The following is a 17,156-nucleotide window of genomic DNA, read 5'->3' on the forward strand; positions in this document are numbered from 1 at the left end:
AGGGCTGTGGGATCCTCCTGCCTCCTAGTGCCTCAACAGGCGAAAAGATCAGATAGGAATGAAAAGCAGATTCGCCCCTTCTGACCCAGCAATTCCCTTTTTAGACCTCTGGCCTGTGGAAATTCACACCCAAGTGTAACAAGCATAGCCTGGCAGCATTCTTTTTTTTTTTTTTAATTTTTGGCAGCGTTGGGTCCGCGTTGCTGTGTGCGGGCTTTCTCTAATTGTGGCGAGCGGGGCTACTCTTCGTTGCTGTGCGCGGGCTTCTCATTACGATGGTCTCTCTCGTTGCGGAGCACGGGCTCTAGGCGCGCGGGCTTCAGTAGCTGTGGCTCGTGGGCTCTAGAGAGCAGGCTCAGTACTTGTGGTGCACAGGCTTAGTTGCTCCAGCGGCATGTGGGATCTTCCTGGACCAGGGCTCGAACCCGTGTCCCCTGCATTGGCAGGCGGATTCTTAACCACTGCGCCACCAGGGAAGTCCCTTGCAGTTTTCTTAATATAAATATTGGATATAAATGTTAAGATGGGTGATAAAATAAATTTTCACGTATTGACGTATATGAAAGTCATTCTTGGCTTATACATGAGTTAACTTGAATTTAATGCTAACTAAAATAGCCTGTTTATGGCCTATCAGACATAAATTGTATATCTGCTCTAATTATTAAAAGAGCACACTGACCATAAGTAAAGAATGTCCATGTTAAATATAAAGATTAAATGTCTCTCTTCCTGGGATGCTAATGCTAATACTCCTTTGATGATAAGACTTCCTTTACAGGTGCCAAGGCCATGCTGGCTTGCTGTGTACTTGCTGATCTGTGTGTGTGTTTTTTAAAACCTTGAAGGAATGTAACCTTGTCTTGTTTAATGTTCTTTGTTCTGACAAGATATAAAACTGTGCCGGAAACCATGCTTCTCTGGAGCAGCTTCTCAGAGTAATCTGGGAAGCTGGCTTCCAGGCTAGTCCTTAGTTTGGCTCAAATAAAACTCTTTTCTGTTCTTATTATAGATTATTATTTTCATTGACATGAGAATGAAATAAAGTATGTAAGGTATAGAATAGTCTTTAGGCACTGTGAAGAGGGGAGTAGAAGAGTACATAAAAATTAACAGTACATTTACGTCAAGTTCATAAACAAGCCAAAATAATGACAAAGTCAGACTAGTGGTTGCTTTTGGGGGGTATTGCCTGCAAAGGGCTTAAGGGAACCTCCTAGGGAGATGGAAATGTTTCATTATCTTCCCCTGGGTTGTGGTTACTCTGGTAGATACAAAAGAGAAAAAAAATCAACGGTACATTTAAGATTTGTGCACTTTTGTAAATTCTACTTCTAACAAGTGTTTTAAAAGGGAGTAGATATTTCTTTACTGACATGGGTAGATCTCCAAAGGAAGTTTAAACCTTTTAAAAATGTATTTCAATTTGAATTTTTGTCCAGGATTTGAATGTTTGCTCCTTGGGGAACTCAAACTCAACAGCAGAAGTTTCAGAACAAGTGAACTATGAAAATGGGACAGAATACATTTCCAAATAAATAATATTTTTAAATTTCCAAGAAGAGGCACTTCCCTGGTGGCACAGTGGTTGGGAATCCGCCTGCCAATGCAGGGGACACGGGTTCGAGCCCTGGTCCAGGAAGATCCCACATGCCACAGAGCAACTAAGCCCGTGCGCCACAACTACTGAGCCTGTGCTCTAGATCCCGCGAGTCACAGCTACTGAAGCCTGTGTGCCTAGAGCCCGTGCTCCGCAACAAGAGAAACCACCGCAATGAGAAGCCCACACACCACAACGAAGAGTAGCCCCTGCTCACCGCAACTAGAGAAAGCCCACGCACAGCGACGAAGACCCAACACAGCCAAAAATAAATAAATAAATAAATAATAAAAAAAAAATTCCAAGAAAATTGAGAGGGTTCCCTGAGAGTTCATAGCACGATAGATGAAAAATTACCCACACTTGTGGAGTGACTCAATTTTTTCCCTGGGTATCTCCCATGTATACCTGAAGTATACATGTTAATTAACATGTTTGTTTTTCTCTTGTTAATCTTTTATTACAGGGCTCTCAGCCAAGGACTCAGAAGGATAGAGGAAAATTATTTTTCCTCCCCTATATACCCTTTCTCAGGAATATGTTGAAAAAGGTGCTCCTCTGTATGAGGGCATAAACCAAGAAAGAGGAAGATATGGGATCTAGGAAGTGAGAGATTCAACAAAGAAAGAAAAATGTGAAAAGAATACTTAGGATGACTGTTAAGAGAAATCCCAAGACTTCTATTGGGCAGCAGCAGGCAAATCAACAGCTCTAAAGTAACTAAACTGATAGATCAGGTCAGTGGTTGCCTGGATATAGGAGTGGAAGAAGGATTGACTGCAAACAGCTGAGAGGCAACATTTTGGGGTGATGGAAATGTCTAACATTGGATTGTGGTGATGGTGGCACAACTCTATAAATTTACTAAAATCGTTGAATTGCACACTTCCAATGGGTGAATTATGTCTCAAGAAAGCTCTAAAAGTAATGCTAATGAGAATCAACAAGGATAAGAAGTGTAGGTATCGATGAAACAAGACTGGCAATATATTGATAATTATTGAAACTGGATGTCGGGGTAGTGGGAGTCCATAGACTTGCCTCTCTACTACTGTATATGTTTGGAAATTTCAATAATAAAAGGTAAAATAATATATATTTTTAAAAGACTACTAGGGTCATGTCAAAAGGACTCAGGTACAAAAGGGTAGCAGAATATGTCACCCCCAAAACATGCCACTTTGGCAGGAAGGATTTCAAGACATGCCACCCCAAAATATGCCACTTTGGCATACTGACTATTTTGAGCTAAAGGTACTCTGGAAACAACAGATGCAGATGTTTCCACCTAAAAACAGGCCATCAAATTTCCCATGAGAAATGTGCCCTCCCTGAACCAGCAATAAAAGAACATCATTGTCACCTGACACTGGTAATCAACATTCAAATGGGTTTGTAGAAACAAACTTACTGAAACAATCCTTATCTTCCCTATATCTCCTAGTCTCTTTCCTACAACTTACTGCCCCTAGCCCAAACCCCTTTTGTCCTGTAATTTCTTCACAAATTTATTGCTTCTTTGTCTAAAAGGTATATAAGCTTTCTTGAACTGAAGGCAATTGAGAGAAACAGATACAGGCATACCTTGGAGACACTGCAGGTTTGCTTCCAGATCACCACAATAAAGCAAACATCAAAATTAAGTGAGTCACATAATTTTTTTGGTTTCCCAGTGCATTTAAAAGTATGTTTGCATTATACTATAGTCTATTAAGTGTGCTATTAATAACATATCTAAAAAAATTACATACCTTAATTTAAAAATACTTTATTGCCAAAAACTGCTAACCATCATCTGAGCCTTCAGCAAGTCGTAATATTTTTGCAATAGTAACATCAAAGATCACTGATCGCAGGTATCCATAATATAGTAACAATATAGTAATAATGAAATAGTTTGAAATGTTGTGAGAATTACCAAAATGTGACGCAGGGACACTAAGTGAGCAAATGCTGTTGGAAAAATGGTGCTCATAGACTTGTTCAATGCAGGGTTGCCACAAACCTTTAATTTGTAAAAATCACAGTATCTGTGAAATGCAATAAAGCAAAGCACAATAAAACAAGGTATGCCTATACAAAAGCTCTCTGCCCTCCCCCTATTTGCCATTAATTTATAAAAGTGTCCCCTCTTCTACCTCTACCAGGAAAGACAGAAGCTAATCACTAGATAACACTTTAGACCCTTATCAGCCCGGAGACAACATCAGAGGAAACTATTACAAACCTTACTAAAACTGCACTGTTGGTGGAAATGTAAATTGATACAGCCACTATGGAGAACAATATGGCGGTTCCTTGAAAAACTAAATATAGAACTACCAGGACTTCCCTGGTGGTGCAGTGGTTAAGAATCCGCCTGCCAATGCGGGACACGGGTTCAAGCCCTGGTCCGGGAAGATCCCACGTGCCGCCGAGCAACTAAGCCTGTGTGCCACAATGACTGAGCCTGCACTCTAGAGCCCGCGAGCCACAACTACTGAAGCGCACATGCGTAGAGCCCGTGCTCCGCAACAAGAGAAGCCAACGCAGTGAGAAGCCCACGCACCGCAACAGAGTAGCCCCCACTCAGCACAACGAGAAAGCCTGCGCGCAGCAACAACAAAGACCCAATGCAGCCAAAAATAAAAAATAAATAAAATAAATTTTTTAAAAAGTTAAGAAAAAAATTACTGGCACCTCATTAGGATATCATTAGAAGTATTATGTTAAGTTCAGAGAGTGCTGAACCAGCATCTAAAGACCTGAGTCATTAAGGATGCACTTTTTTCCATTAACTCGCTGTGACCTGGGTTAAATGACTTAACCTTCCTAGGCCTTGGTTTTTCTCTAAAAGTTCTGATTCTATGTCTATCTCCCAGGGTGAATAAAAACTCTGGAACACAGCATCTGCCTTATTCATCTTTGTATCTCAACTTACTTTGTCCCACATATAATAGGCAATTAATAAATAGTCAATCCTTCCAGGTATTTAGGTGACTGAGAAAACTAGGAGCAATTTACTTAATTATATCACTTGTGTGAATTATAAAATAAATATATTTGTTTAGAAACTGATATACTATCTGATTTCCCTATCTACTTATAAACTGTGTAGGAACAAATGCAAATTAAGAGGCTTATTCTCCCTGTTGAAAAATAAGGGAAGAAACTCCTCCTCTCCCCGCATTCACCCCTTCCTTTTCGCTTTTTTTTTTTTTTTTTTTTTGGCTGTGGGGCAGCTTGTGGGATCTTAGTTCCCTGACCAGGGATCAAACCCATGCCTCCTGCAGTGGAAGTGCGGAGTCTTAACCACTGGACCGCCAGGGAAGTCCCACCCCTCCCTTTTCTTTCAGAATTTCTTTCACTCTCCTTTTCAAATATATGTAAGTCTTTTAAAATAAGTTTCTTGCCAGTTTCACAAATGAGGAATTTTTCCTCAAGGACCTGGGAGCCATTTCTTTAGAATTAAATCATCAACAAGGAAGGTAATGCCCAATGGCCAATTTCAATAGCCCATTGAAAGCTAGGGACTTTTTCCCCAGAACAATGTACCAATTCATAATTTTTTGCAAACAGTTTCAGAGTGTTCCATTGTTCAGGTTCACCCATAAGCAGTTGCTCTTGCACATATCCCCCATCATACTGTGAACACTTCTTTACTTTCTGGTACAGCAAGGTATTTCAGGATCATCTTTTTTCCCTCTTGCCCCACTCCTGGATCATCCATATTTCTAAAGAGTTTTTACTGAGGAATAGTATTTAGAGACCAAGATCTGTATGGTATGAGTGCTCATTGTTATTGCTGTGTCACTTCTTCTAGGCCCTATCAGAGAAGAGAGAAAGTAAATATGAATATATATAATATACACATGTATATAGACATACATATTCAAATCATAAGTTCATACTGATATCTCTAATCCAACCCCAAAACACAGGATCCCTCCTTGTCTTCCTCCTTTCCATATTTGTATCATCCTTTTTCCACAGTGAGAACTGTTTCCCACAATAATCAATATATTTCTCAGCTTTACAATATACACAGTATAATTTCAGAATTGCTACCTTCATATCACTGTAAACAGCAAACTTACTAAATGGAGATTACAATTTGTTTGCAGGTTTTTTAAATTTGTTTGTTTCTTTGCTTTTTTGTTTTAAACTAAAGATATATAGTTCAAGTACTGTGTTCCAAGTTTCCCTGGATTAGATCTTTTTTTTTCCTGTTCTAGGTGGATATATTACTTTGAAATGCAGATAAGTTCACCATATTCATAGGCCTTTGATTTCAAGTTGAAAAGTAAGAGAAGTTGACCAATGTTGTTAAAAGTATTAGAATGTTTGAGAGAACTTGAGGATTCCTACATGTTTAGGTACTAATGTAATAGGGAAGAACCTTTTGTATTCTATTACAAGTTAATCACTAAAGGGCTGTTGCCTATAAGCTTAAATTATACATAATGGCCCATCTCTGGGAACCCTGCTTCCCAGGTAATGAGCGTTAAGCTAGAATACCTTTGTTTCCATCACAGGAAACATCCTGACCAGGCCCACCTGTGAATGACTGCAGAGAGGAAGAAATTAACACATTCCCTCCCGAGGCTGATGGGAACTAGATGTTTGACTTTGCTGCCTCCCCTTCTAGTATAAAAGGAGCCTGAATTCTAACTCAGGCAAGATGGTTCTTTGGGGCACGAGCCCACCTTCTTCTCGGTCTGTTGGCTTTCCGAATAAAGTTGTTATTCCTTGTCCCAACAACTCATCTCTCAATTATTGGCCTGTCGTGTGGTGAGCAGTATGAGCTTAGACTCGGTAACACTCAGGAATGTTTTACTTGTCAGGGATTTTGTGTTTGTCCTACAAGTATGAAGTGTTTAAAAAACAGATTAAATGCATTACATTTATAAATGGAGTTTAAAATATTGAAGGGAATTTAATTACTATACTCTATAAATGGGAGTGATTATTAATTTAAGTTCCTCAAACATTAAAGTCCTCCAGGCCTTCCCCGGTGGCTCAGTGCTTAAGAATCCGCCTGCCAATGCAGGGGACACAGGTTCAAGCCCTGGTCCGGGAAGATCCCACATGCCATGGAGCAACTAAGCTCGTGAGCAACTGAGCCTGTGCTCTAGAGCCCGGGAGCCACAACTGCTGAAGCCCACGAGCCACAACTGCTGAAGCCCATGCGCCTAGAGCCCGTGCTCTGCAACAAGAGAAGCCACTGCAATGAGAAGCTGCATACCTCAACGAAGAGTAGCCCCTTCGCTGCAACTAGAGAAAGCCCGTGCACAGCAACAAAGACCCAAAGCTGCCAAAAATAAATAAACTAATTTTAAAAAAAAAAGAATGAAAAGAGTAGTGAAGTGATGACTACTTGAGATGAATTTCTAAAAAAAAAAAAGTCTTCCTTTGGCCTTCCATTCTCATATTTCATGTAACAATTTTAATAAAACTCTGCATTATTTTGTTCTGTCATTACCATTACTGTTCCAGTAATCTAAAACTTTGTAACAAATTATTACCTTAAAACACAGTGACTTAAAAACATCAACCATTAATAATATTTCACAGTTGGGGAGTTCAGGAATTTGGGCAGGGCTCAGACGGCAATTCTTCTCTTCCATGAGATGTTGATTGAGGGCATTCAGTAGTATTGAGTTAGTAGATGGCCTGGTCTGGAGGGTTCAAGATGGGTTCACTCACATGTCTTGTGTCTTGGCAGGGATGGCTGGAAGGCTGGGCTCAACTGGAACTGTAAGCTGGGATGCTTACATGGCAACTTGGGGTTGAGAAGAGAGAGAGAGAGATCTCCAAGAAGGAGCCTGGATAGAAACTGCAAGATCCTAGAAGTCCTAGAACATCACTGTCCTTGAATCCTATGGTCAAGCAAGTCACTAAAGCCAGCCCAGATTGAAGGGGCTGGAAATTAGACTCCACTTCTCAAATGGAGAAAGCAAATTCACTCTTCTTCCACCTTTTTATTCTATGCAGGCCCTCAACAGATTGGCTGCTGGTCACCCACAATGGGAAGGCAATCTGCTTTACTCATAGTGCAGCCGGGCTAGGGCACAGGAGGTAGGGAATGAACATGAGGCAGGAGTCAGCCCACGAAGGCTTTATGTGCCAGGCTAAGGAGTATGGATTTTATCTCAGCAGGATATAGATAATGCAGACCTTTGTGTCTTTGGAACAAACTGGTTCTCCCAATAACTTGAAGCCTTTGTTACAAGGTGTGTGGCCAGGGATAGGAGAGTCTGGCCACGGGACAGAGGACAGGGCTAAGTGGCTCCTTCCATGGGAATTGAGTCCACCTTCATGATTCTCAGAACTCAGACAGTAATGACCAGCCAACCAGCCTCACCGACTGGATAGTTAGTGGACATCACACAGCCATCCATGCCTCTGTGCTCTATAAGAAGTGTTCAGTGTTTTGATGCACCTCTCCTGGATGGCTCAGGACCACTGGGAGGGTGGGGAGGGTGAAGAAGTGGTGCTGGCTTCAGTCACTCCCCTGGAAGTTGGGAATGAGATTCCCCAGCACCTGCTGGCCCACAGTGATGGCATCACTACTGACCACGATCCCAGCAGAAGGATAAAGTCATGTGATGCGAGTGTTTGCCAGTGCTGTAACCAATATTTTATGTAATGGCATCTAGGGACGAACATCCAGCTGCTTCATCCCCAAGAAATGAGCTGATGAGAGGAAGAAAACAGAAAGCTTCCCTCCAGCCTCTGGTGTACAGACAGGAAGCGTGTTGAGCCCAGGCTGCAGGCAGAGCTCCCAGCCTGCTCTGGAACCACGTTCAAGGGTCCAAACTGCTGCTGCTGCAGAGTCAGCTACTGGTAGGGATGGTAGCACATTCCACTTCTCCTCCCCTCGGATGGCGGCTCTTGCCCCTAGATTTTCTCTGATGGGGTAGAGTGCCCTCCCTGGTGTGTGGAGAGCATTGGATCGGCCTCAGGCAGCATGGCCAAGCGGAGCAGTGAGAGGCTGAGCCCAGCAGTCAGGGAGCCCAGCTGGGAGCCCCCGATACACAGACATTGCCTGATTCATGGTTCTGGAGGGGATGGTTCTCAGAGTTCCTCCTGCAGTTTGAGCTGACAAACATACAACTTTTATCTCGCAGATGCCAGCTGCTCCTGAGTCTGTTTTTTCTGGTCCCAGGATGCATTATTTTTTCATAATAGATGAAAGTTCTAGAAGCATGTTCTGAAACAAAACAAAATAGACTCAAAGGGCTTGTAAAAGCCAGTCCTGCCTACCCACCTGAGACTCTTTGTGTGTCACAAATATCCCAAATCCAAACAAAAACCTCCTACAGAAGACAATCCCCCGACCTTGCCCCAGAGATGAACGTGCATGTAAGAGGTTCTGTTCCCCAACAGCGCTGTGGCAGAAGATCTGAATCCCACCTGCCATCTCCTCCTCATTATCCAGTTGTGGTTGTTTTGTCCAAGATCCAGGTCTAATACTAAAAGGCCAACCTTTTCCAAAGCTCCATCTTTGTCCCCTCCACAATTAACCAGAATTTTTGACTTTGCAGTAATGTAGAATGGGAAAACTGAACCAAATGTGGATGTTCCATTTTGTAATAATCTATCTTAAAAATATGCTACACTTAGGTTGCCTTGTGTAGGGAGAGCAGGAAACAGCAATGGGATATGGGAGAAGGACTTGGGTCGAGTCAGACAAGCTTGAGATACAATTCCAGCCCATCCACTCACTCAGTAAATATTAATTCATGTCCCTGCTATGTCCCAAAGACTGTGCTTTACCACATCCTAATTGCATGACTTTGGACAAGTCATCTATTTCCTTATCCTTAAATGGGAATAATCACAGAGTCACAGTGAAGAAGCCCATGGCAGTGTCTAGACCACAATCAGGGACTCAGTAAAGTGGGAGTCTTTCCTCCTCTTCTTTAGACTCTTTGGTAATTGATATATTATGTAAAGCTCCTCTGCCAAAAAGTTCAATAAATTGTAACAATCAATTCTTCAAACACCCATCTAATAACCCCTGTTAATAATGTTGAGTCAAAAAAACCTTCCCAAATGAGGCAAAGAACCTAGAAGTCACAGAGATTTTAGATTTAATATAATATTAAAATTTTAAAGACACCATACACAGGGATAAGAAGGAAGCGGACTGAGAGAATATCTTTCAATACATATATAGACAAGGAGTTTATACAATATCATAAAAGAGCTCCTAGAAATCAGAAGAAAAACAAATGACAGAAAAACAGACAAGGATAATTCATGGTAGAAATACAGATGGCTAATAAACATATGAACAACCTTACTAGTAATCATGGAAATGTAAATTAAGACAAACATTTTGGAAATATTGGGAAATGTTATGAAACATTTCTAGTTTGTCAAATTGGAGGTGGGGGGAGATAACGCCTGATATTGGCAAGAGTGTGGGGAAAGAGTGCTAATGCACTGGTAAAGAGGGTCAATTGGTACAGCCCTTCCTGAGCAAAAATTGGCAGCATCTATCAAAATGTAAAACGTGCATGCCCATTAAAACCAATAATTACACTTCTAGGTACCTATCAAAGATATACGTATGAAACATTCACTGCAACATTGTCTGCGGCAGGAAAAACTTAGAACGGCTACATGGCCGTCAAGTATCTTGTGGTGCATCAATTTCATGGAAAAACGTGAGGCACATAAAACCGAGGCATCTCCGTGGGTGCTGACATGGAGAGTCCCTGAGACATATCATTAATTAAGCAAAAGCAAATTGCAGAGACATCTCTACAGCAGGATCACATTTATATTTTTGAAAAAAATAAAAAATATGTGCAGACATATATTTGTCCTCAAAGATAGACTGTGAATGCAGTGAGGAAGGTAGGGGAACACACCCCATTCTGTTCACAGTGATTGTCTTTGGTGAGGGAAGTGGGAATTGAGTCCAGGTGAGAGTGAGAGATGAACCCTCACATGGTCAGGTTCACATTTTACTCTTATGTTCTTTTACACTGCTTGAATGTCTTTCAATGAGCATGTACGACTTTAATTTGAAAAACAAGAAATAAGAAAAAGACTCTTCTTTCAAACGATTAATAGTGGTACCCCTGGTCTGAGCTACACTCCCCTCTCACCTGGACACTGTGCAAGCCTCCTAGCTGGTCTCCCTGACTGCACTCTTACCCATTGTCTTGGTCTATTTGGGCTGTTATAAAAAAATACCATAGACTGGGTGGATTATAAAGAACAGAAATTTATTGCTTATATTTCTGGAGGCTGGGAATTCCAAGACAAATGCACTGGCAAATCCAGTGTCTGGTGAGAGCTCAGTTCCTGGTTCACAGACAGTCATCTTTTCACTGTGTCCTCACATGGTGGATGGGAAAAGGAGCTCTCTGATGCCCCTTTTATAAGGGCACTGATCCCATTCATAAGGGCTCCACCCTCATGACCTAATCACCTCCAAAAGGCCCCACTTCCAAATACCATCACACTGGGGATTAAGGTTTCACATATGAATCTGGGGGAGGGGGGACAAACATTCAGACCATAGCATCTCTACAAGAGACTCATCAGAAACAGTGATTTTAAAAATATACGTAGCAGACCACCATCACTCCTGCACCATCCACCTCAAATTCCTTTCCATGGCCTATAACGCCCAACAGATCAGCCCTTGCCCATTCCAACCTCGTTCCTAGCTCTCCCCTCCATGATCATGGCCCAAGAGTGCTCCCCAGGACCTTGGCACAGCTGGCACCATCAGCCGTGCCAAGGTCCTGGAGGGTGGGGCATCACAGGCAGAGGGACCAGTAAGTGCAAAGGTCCTCAGCTCTGTGGAGCTACAGGAGAACTCTCTTTGTTAGCACTTTAATGTCACAAAAGACTGGAAGAGGTCGCAGGGCAACCTTCTTCCTAATGCCAAAACCTTCCTCCTCTACAGTGGTGGTTCTGAGCTCTGGTTGCACATTGGAATCACCTGGGAGTTTTAAAAAATAGTATTGGGGGCTTCCCTGGTGGTGCAGTGGTTAAGAATCTGCCTGCCAGTGCAGGGGACACGGGTTCGAGCCCTGGTCCAGGAAGATCCCACAGGCTGAGGAGCAACTAAGCCCGTGTGCCACAACTACTGAGCCTGCTCTCTAGAGCCCGTGAGCCACAACTACTGAGCCCATGCACCGCATCTACTGAAGCCCTCGTGCTCTAGAGCCCGTGCTCCACAACAAGAGAAGCCATCGCAATGAGAAGCCCTCGCACCACAACGAAGAGTAGCCCCCGCTTGCCGCAACTAGAGAGAAAGCCTGCGTGCAGCAACGAAGACCCAACACAGCCAAAAATAATAAATAAATTTAAAAAATAGTATTGGTACCCAGGCTCTATCTGCAGAGATTCTTATTAGGGTATTTTTCAAAGCTTCCCTGGTGATTTAAAGTAGAATTGGGCATGAGGATTACTACTCCACAGCATCTCTGACAGGTGAAGGCATTCAACGATGAGGAAAGTCTTCATCACAGAGGGTAGCATGGGTTCCTAAAACTCAACCAGCATTCTTCCCCATGCTCACTCGGCCAGACTAAAAGTCTGCTCTCCATGCCCAATTAAGTCTTTCCACAAACAACCAACCTTGACAGAAACTTATTTAGTAATCAACAAGCTTAGACTTGAAAAAATTGCGGGGTTTGGGTGATGGCAAGGGAAATGTCTTGGAGTATAAATCACAGCTCTTCCAGGTGTTTTTTCTGACCTATAATAGCGTGGATTTCTTTTGCAGGACAGTTCTCTCTAAGGGGAACAAGTGGCAAAGCAACTGTGGTACCTACCAGAAGTCATTTCACTCTGAAACACCAACTGCTGCAATCAGAATACAACTGATTGAGCCCTAAAACTTTGGCCCTCTGGGACCTGATACAGTGTAAGAAGCTGTTTACAGTCCATGTATTGAAAGTGGATGCGAACAATCCTTTGCTTGCTGCGCTAATTTCCAATGAAAGATCCCTCTGTTTGCAGTTAAGTATGATGTGTCAGCTACAGTGCTCTGAAGCTGACGGCTGTGGCCTCAATCCCCAAGACTTCTACCATTTGGGGAGTGAAGTGGCCTGTCAACCCCCTTTCAAGCCTTTCCCCTGTCAAGAGGCTTGGGGGAAAGTGACCATAAGTAGGAAATCTCTGTGGCCAAAGGCATTATTTATAATTCTTAGAAACATAAACAGGGAAGAGGAAGATGAAAAAGAAAGAGGGCCTGTCACCTTCATCATCTTTTCTCCAAGCTCCTCAGCGAGGCTGGTCTCTCCCAAAAGATAATCTGAGATTAAGAAAATCTGCTTCAACTAAACACTGCTTTTTCTTCCTCAACTTTCTGTTAATACAAAGGCTCCTCTCACATGGAGTGAGGTACAGGAGAGAGAAAATGATGAAAGTTGTCATGCTGACTTCACAAATGCAGATAAGAAGCAGTGGCCACTGGCAAGGTTACTCTAAAATGGTGGATCTCGGGAGTTCCCTGGTGGTCCAGCGGTTAGGACTTGGCACTTTCACTGCTGTGGCCCAGGTTCAATCTCTGGACAGGGAACTATGATTCTTCAAGATGCAGGGCATGTCCAAAAAGTAAAAAAATTAAAAAATAAAATAAAATAGTGGATCTCAACCCTGGCTGTACATGACAATCGCCATGGGAATTTTAATAATACCAATCCTCCATCCCAGCTCCAGAGATTCTGGTTTGATTGGAAGTGGATGGGTCCTGGGCATGGAGATGTTTTTAAAGCTCCAGGTGACTCTAACTCAAGCCAGAGTTGAGAACCCTGCTACAGTTTGGCATAGGGTTCCAAACAGCCATAGAATAATCTTATGCGTAATCTCCTGAGAAGACAGCTGGTCACTGACAAGAAATAAGTTTGAAAAAAAGCATTTTAGGAAAAATCTAGGTATGATGATTCCTCCTCAAGGTATGGCGTTAGCGCAGTCACAAAATATCTCATGGGAGATACGAAACTAGGGTAGAAGGATTCAATCATTATTAACACAAAGAATGAAGCAAAGGAAAAAGCAAGAGTGTGAGTTCAACCAAGTGAACTCAATTGGGAAGTTCCCCTATTAACTTGGGGGATTTTTTCCTTTTAATGGAAAAAAGTTGTTAGGAGCAGTACGTAAAACATGTGTCATTCTCTCCCTTTTTTTTTTTTTTTTTCAGAATTGAGAAGAATCCACAGTAAATATCCATTATGCCTTACAATGGCCAGGGAATGTTTATTCCACAGTGGCTTTTCAGAGAACAGAATTATCAATACAATATTGATCTTCCTCTTTGTGAAATATATCAACAAATATTTGTGTATGACTTTTAAATGCCAGAGCTATTAAAACAATGGAGCACACCCTCCTTCCTTAGTGAGACAAGGGCAACTCAAGGTTACAAATGATCCCTCCTCCATCCGTTTTCCACACTCTGATACAAAGAGCTGTCCAAAGTGCACCTCTGATCCAGTCACTCCTCTGCTGTACATCCTCTATGGGTTCTCCACTGCCTCCCTGCAAGGCCTCCATGCCCCCTTCTCCAACTTTCCCTCTCTCTGAAGCCCTCCTACTAGTCTGTGCTCCAGACACACGTGGCTCCCCAGACAGCCCTGCTATGTCACACCTCTCAGCCTTTGTCTGTGTTCTCCTTGTACTGGGACAGCCTCCTTCCATGTACCCCAGTCCTCCCAGGTCTGGAGAAACTCAGCACATCTTTCAAGACTCAGTTCAAAAGTAGCTTCAACTATAAAGCTTTTCCTGACCCATCCAGAAAGAATTGACTTCTCCCTCCTTTGCACACCACTCCCTCTAACATGGCACCTTACACTTGATCATTTATATGTTTACCTAATTTCCCATCCAGACTCTGAGCCCTTTGATGGTACACATGATATTTTATTCATTTATATACCCAGCACTTATAAGACTAATTGATAAAAAGTTTTCAATAAGTTTATTTTACGAATTAAATTCAACTGAATGTGTTAAATGGATTAATTTAACTCTCCATAAATTATCCTCTCTCTCCTCCTTTCCCTCTCTCTCAACACACACATATATACACAAAGAAGGAGGAAACAGAAGGCTAGGAAGTAACCAAAGTGGAACACCTCTTGTGAAAGTTCCATGATCAGTCAGGCTGTCTGTCTTTACTTACCATTGATGTTCTGTGCCCAGTGGCTGAAGGCAGAAGTGAGGGGCTGTTTTGCCGGTGCGGAAAGTCCAGGTAAGAGCTATTTTGAGAACTGGAGCTTACTGAGTCACTGTACAGCTGTCCCTTTTCAGACAGCAATCTGGCCTCGCGACTGCCCATGCAAGATCTGTCTGTCTGGGCTCTGCTCTCTCTCATGCTGCCATCGCTGTGTCTGCAGTGGCTGTGTAAACCTGTGAGAGCCTCCCCTGAGGGTTGCATGTCCTGGGACTGCTCCCAGGGTCCTGTTGTACGTGATGGACAATGTCTAGGAGCCATCGTGGTATCTAGCCAGGACTGGGGCGTTGTAGTCTGCAAGCCAAAGGGAGAACGGTCTGGTTGCTGTGCCGAGTGCTGAATGCTAGCACCATCATCCCAGGGACACGGGCTGTGGACATGGAGCTGTCCCCTGTGCTGATCCGCCTTAGCCCAGTCTTTCTTACTACAGCAAGGGTCTACCTCAAGTTGCCTGGGCTGTGGGATTTGCCACGTGGTTTTAGAATTCGGCACATTGACTCGGAAGACTTGCTGTTGATTGCTGGCTTGAAGTAGAGAGACTCCTTCAGGGAAGGGAGAGCAATTCATACACTGCTGGGCCGCTGAATATTTTTTCAAATGAAATGGAGGTCCCCTTTCGTCCTCAATGCCCTCACCGCCGGATTTGTCATAAAGTGCCCTCATGATTTTCCTGACCCCCAGATGAAATATTTCCAGTACGTTGAGGAACAAAGAGATGGCTGCAATGCTGTGCATAAAGAGCATGAAAATGGTCTTCTCTGTGGGCCTGGACACAAAGCAATCCACTGCATTGGGGCAAGGAGGTTGAGTACATTTGTAAAGGGGGTGCATTTGAAACCCATAGAGCATATATTGGCCTATCATGAACCCTACTTCCAGCACAGATCTGGTCAGGATGTGTAAGACATAAGTACGCAGAAGACATCCTTTCAGAGGGACTTTTTGGATCTTCTTCTGCTCCTCCAACTTCCTCAGTTCTCTATTTATGTTTTGCTGCTCCTCCAATTCAAGCTCTGGATTCTCCATCTGGGCTGTAAGCTGTGACTTTTTCCTCCTCGTCTCTTTTTCAAAGGCCCTGAGGCTATAAAGTGCATGGCCCATATATACCAGAGAGGGAGAAGACACAAAGATGATCTGTAAAACCCAGAACCTGACCAAAGAGATAGGGAAAGCATCATCGTAACAGACAGTGTTGCAACCTGGCTGCTGGGTGTTGCAGGCAAATGCTGACTGTTCATCATCCCAGACATCTTCAGCAGCTACACCTAGTATCAGCATCCGGAAAACGAAAAGGATGGTCAGCCAGATTTTCCCCACCATGGTTGAGTGGGAGTGAGCTTCCTCTAGGATGCCACCCAATAAATTCCAATCCCCCATGGTAAGGGACTAATGTCTGAAATATACAGAAAACACTGAGGTTAATAGCATCCATGGATGTAATATATAAAGACGAGCTCATCAGTACAGCAGGTCCTCTCTTCATGTCAACAAAACTACAAAGGATTTTCCAGCTCTAATATTTATGGCCTGTGCTTGCTGAAACAGGGTATTTCTAAGGAATATGTTTTGGGAAAAACACTAACGACCCTCCCCAATCTGACCCGATTCCCTTCCTGTCATCTTCTCTCCTACACAAAGTTGACTGTCATTCTGGTATACTCATTGGCCATCATATTTGTACAATGCATTCCATTCCACAATTTTGCTCATTTTTCTAACATATGAGAAGCCATATTTACCATACATCCTACATGATCTTAAATAAGCCTCAACTCCTCCAGGAAGTTTTCCCCAGCCATCCCAAGTCAGAGTGATTTTTCCCATTCCTAAATTCACACAACACTAGTGTTTATCCCACTCACTTGGTACTGTGCCTAAAATGAGTTTTGTGACAGTTGTCTTATGTTACCTTTCCTGAAAAGGTACTCTTTTTGCAGATAGGGACACTTTCTATTTCATTTTGGTCTGGCACACTAAGGTATCAATAAATAATAGTGGATTGAATTGTCTTCTCTTTTTAAAACTCAGTTCCTTGACTCTATCACTGGAAAAATCATCAACAGAAAAACAAAATAGATCCTCATTATGTATCATCGATGGTTCCCACCGCAAGACTGAAAGTACGAGTAAAGAAAACAGAACTCAGCCAAATAAACCCTCAGGAACTGGCACAGGGTAGCAGTAAAGATTAAGCAGGCTCAGAAACAGTACCAGCAATGACATATGATTACATCTACAAAGCCACATCTGCAACAGCAGGTTTTCACAGAAGCTCTGCTTCCTTAGAAGAAAAATGGGTGGTGGTGGTGGTGGGATGAACTGGGAGATTGGGATTGACATGTATACACTAATATGTATAAAATAGGTAAC

General features: G+C 42.7%; 2 protein-coding genes across 6 annotated transcripts in view; both read right to left on the reverse strand.

Annotated features, from left to right (window-relative positions):
- Positions 1–158: 158 nt before the first annotated feature.
- Positions 159–16,163, reverse strand: GJA10 (gap junction protein alpha 10). The gene is made up of 2 exons (XM_019929439.3): positions 14,736–16,163; positions 159–8,792 (listed from the first exon to the last, which is right to left on the reverse strand). Exons 1-2 carry the CDS (start codon positions 16,161–16,163, stop codon positions 8,754–8,756), a joined length of 1,467 nt encoding a protein of 488 aa, XP_019784998.1. The 3' UTR covers positions 159–8,753.
- The window catches only part of CASP8AP2 (caspase 8 associated protein 2), a 47,719-nt gene continuing 46,477 nt past the window's right edge, over positions 15,915–17,156 (reverse strand). For 4 of the 5 annotated variants that reach the window (XR_004529212.2, XR_012324745.1, XR_002175220.3 and 1 more), the window contains one exon: positions 15,915–16,051. The gene's annotated coding sequence lies outside the window, so the exon portion shown is untranslated. The other variant, XR_004529211.2, reaches the window with a different exon arrangement.

This window comes from Tursiops truncatus, chromosome 12 (assembly GCF_011762595.2).
Source record: "Tursiops truncatus isolate mTurTru1 chromosome 12, mTurTru1.mat.Y, whole genome shotgun sequence".
NCBI classification, from domain to species: domain Eukaryota; kingdom Metazoa; phylum Chordata; class Mammalia; order Artiodactyla; family Delphinidae; genus Tursiops; species Tursiops truncatus.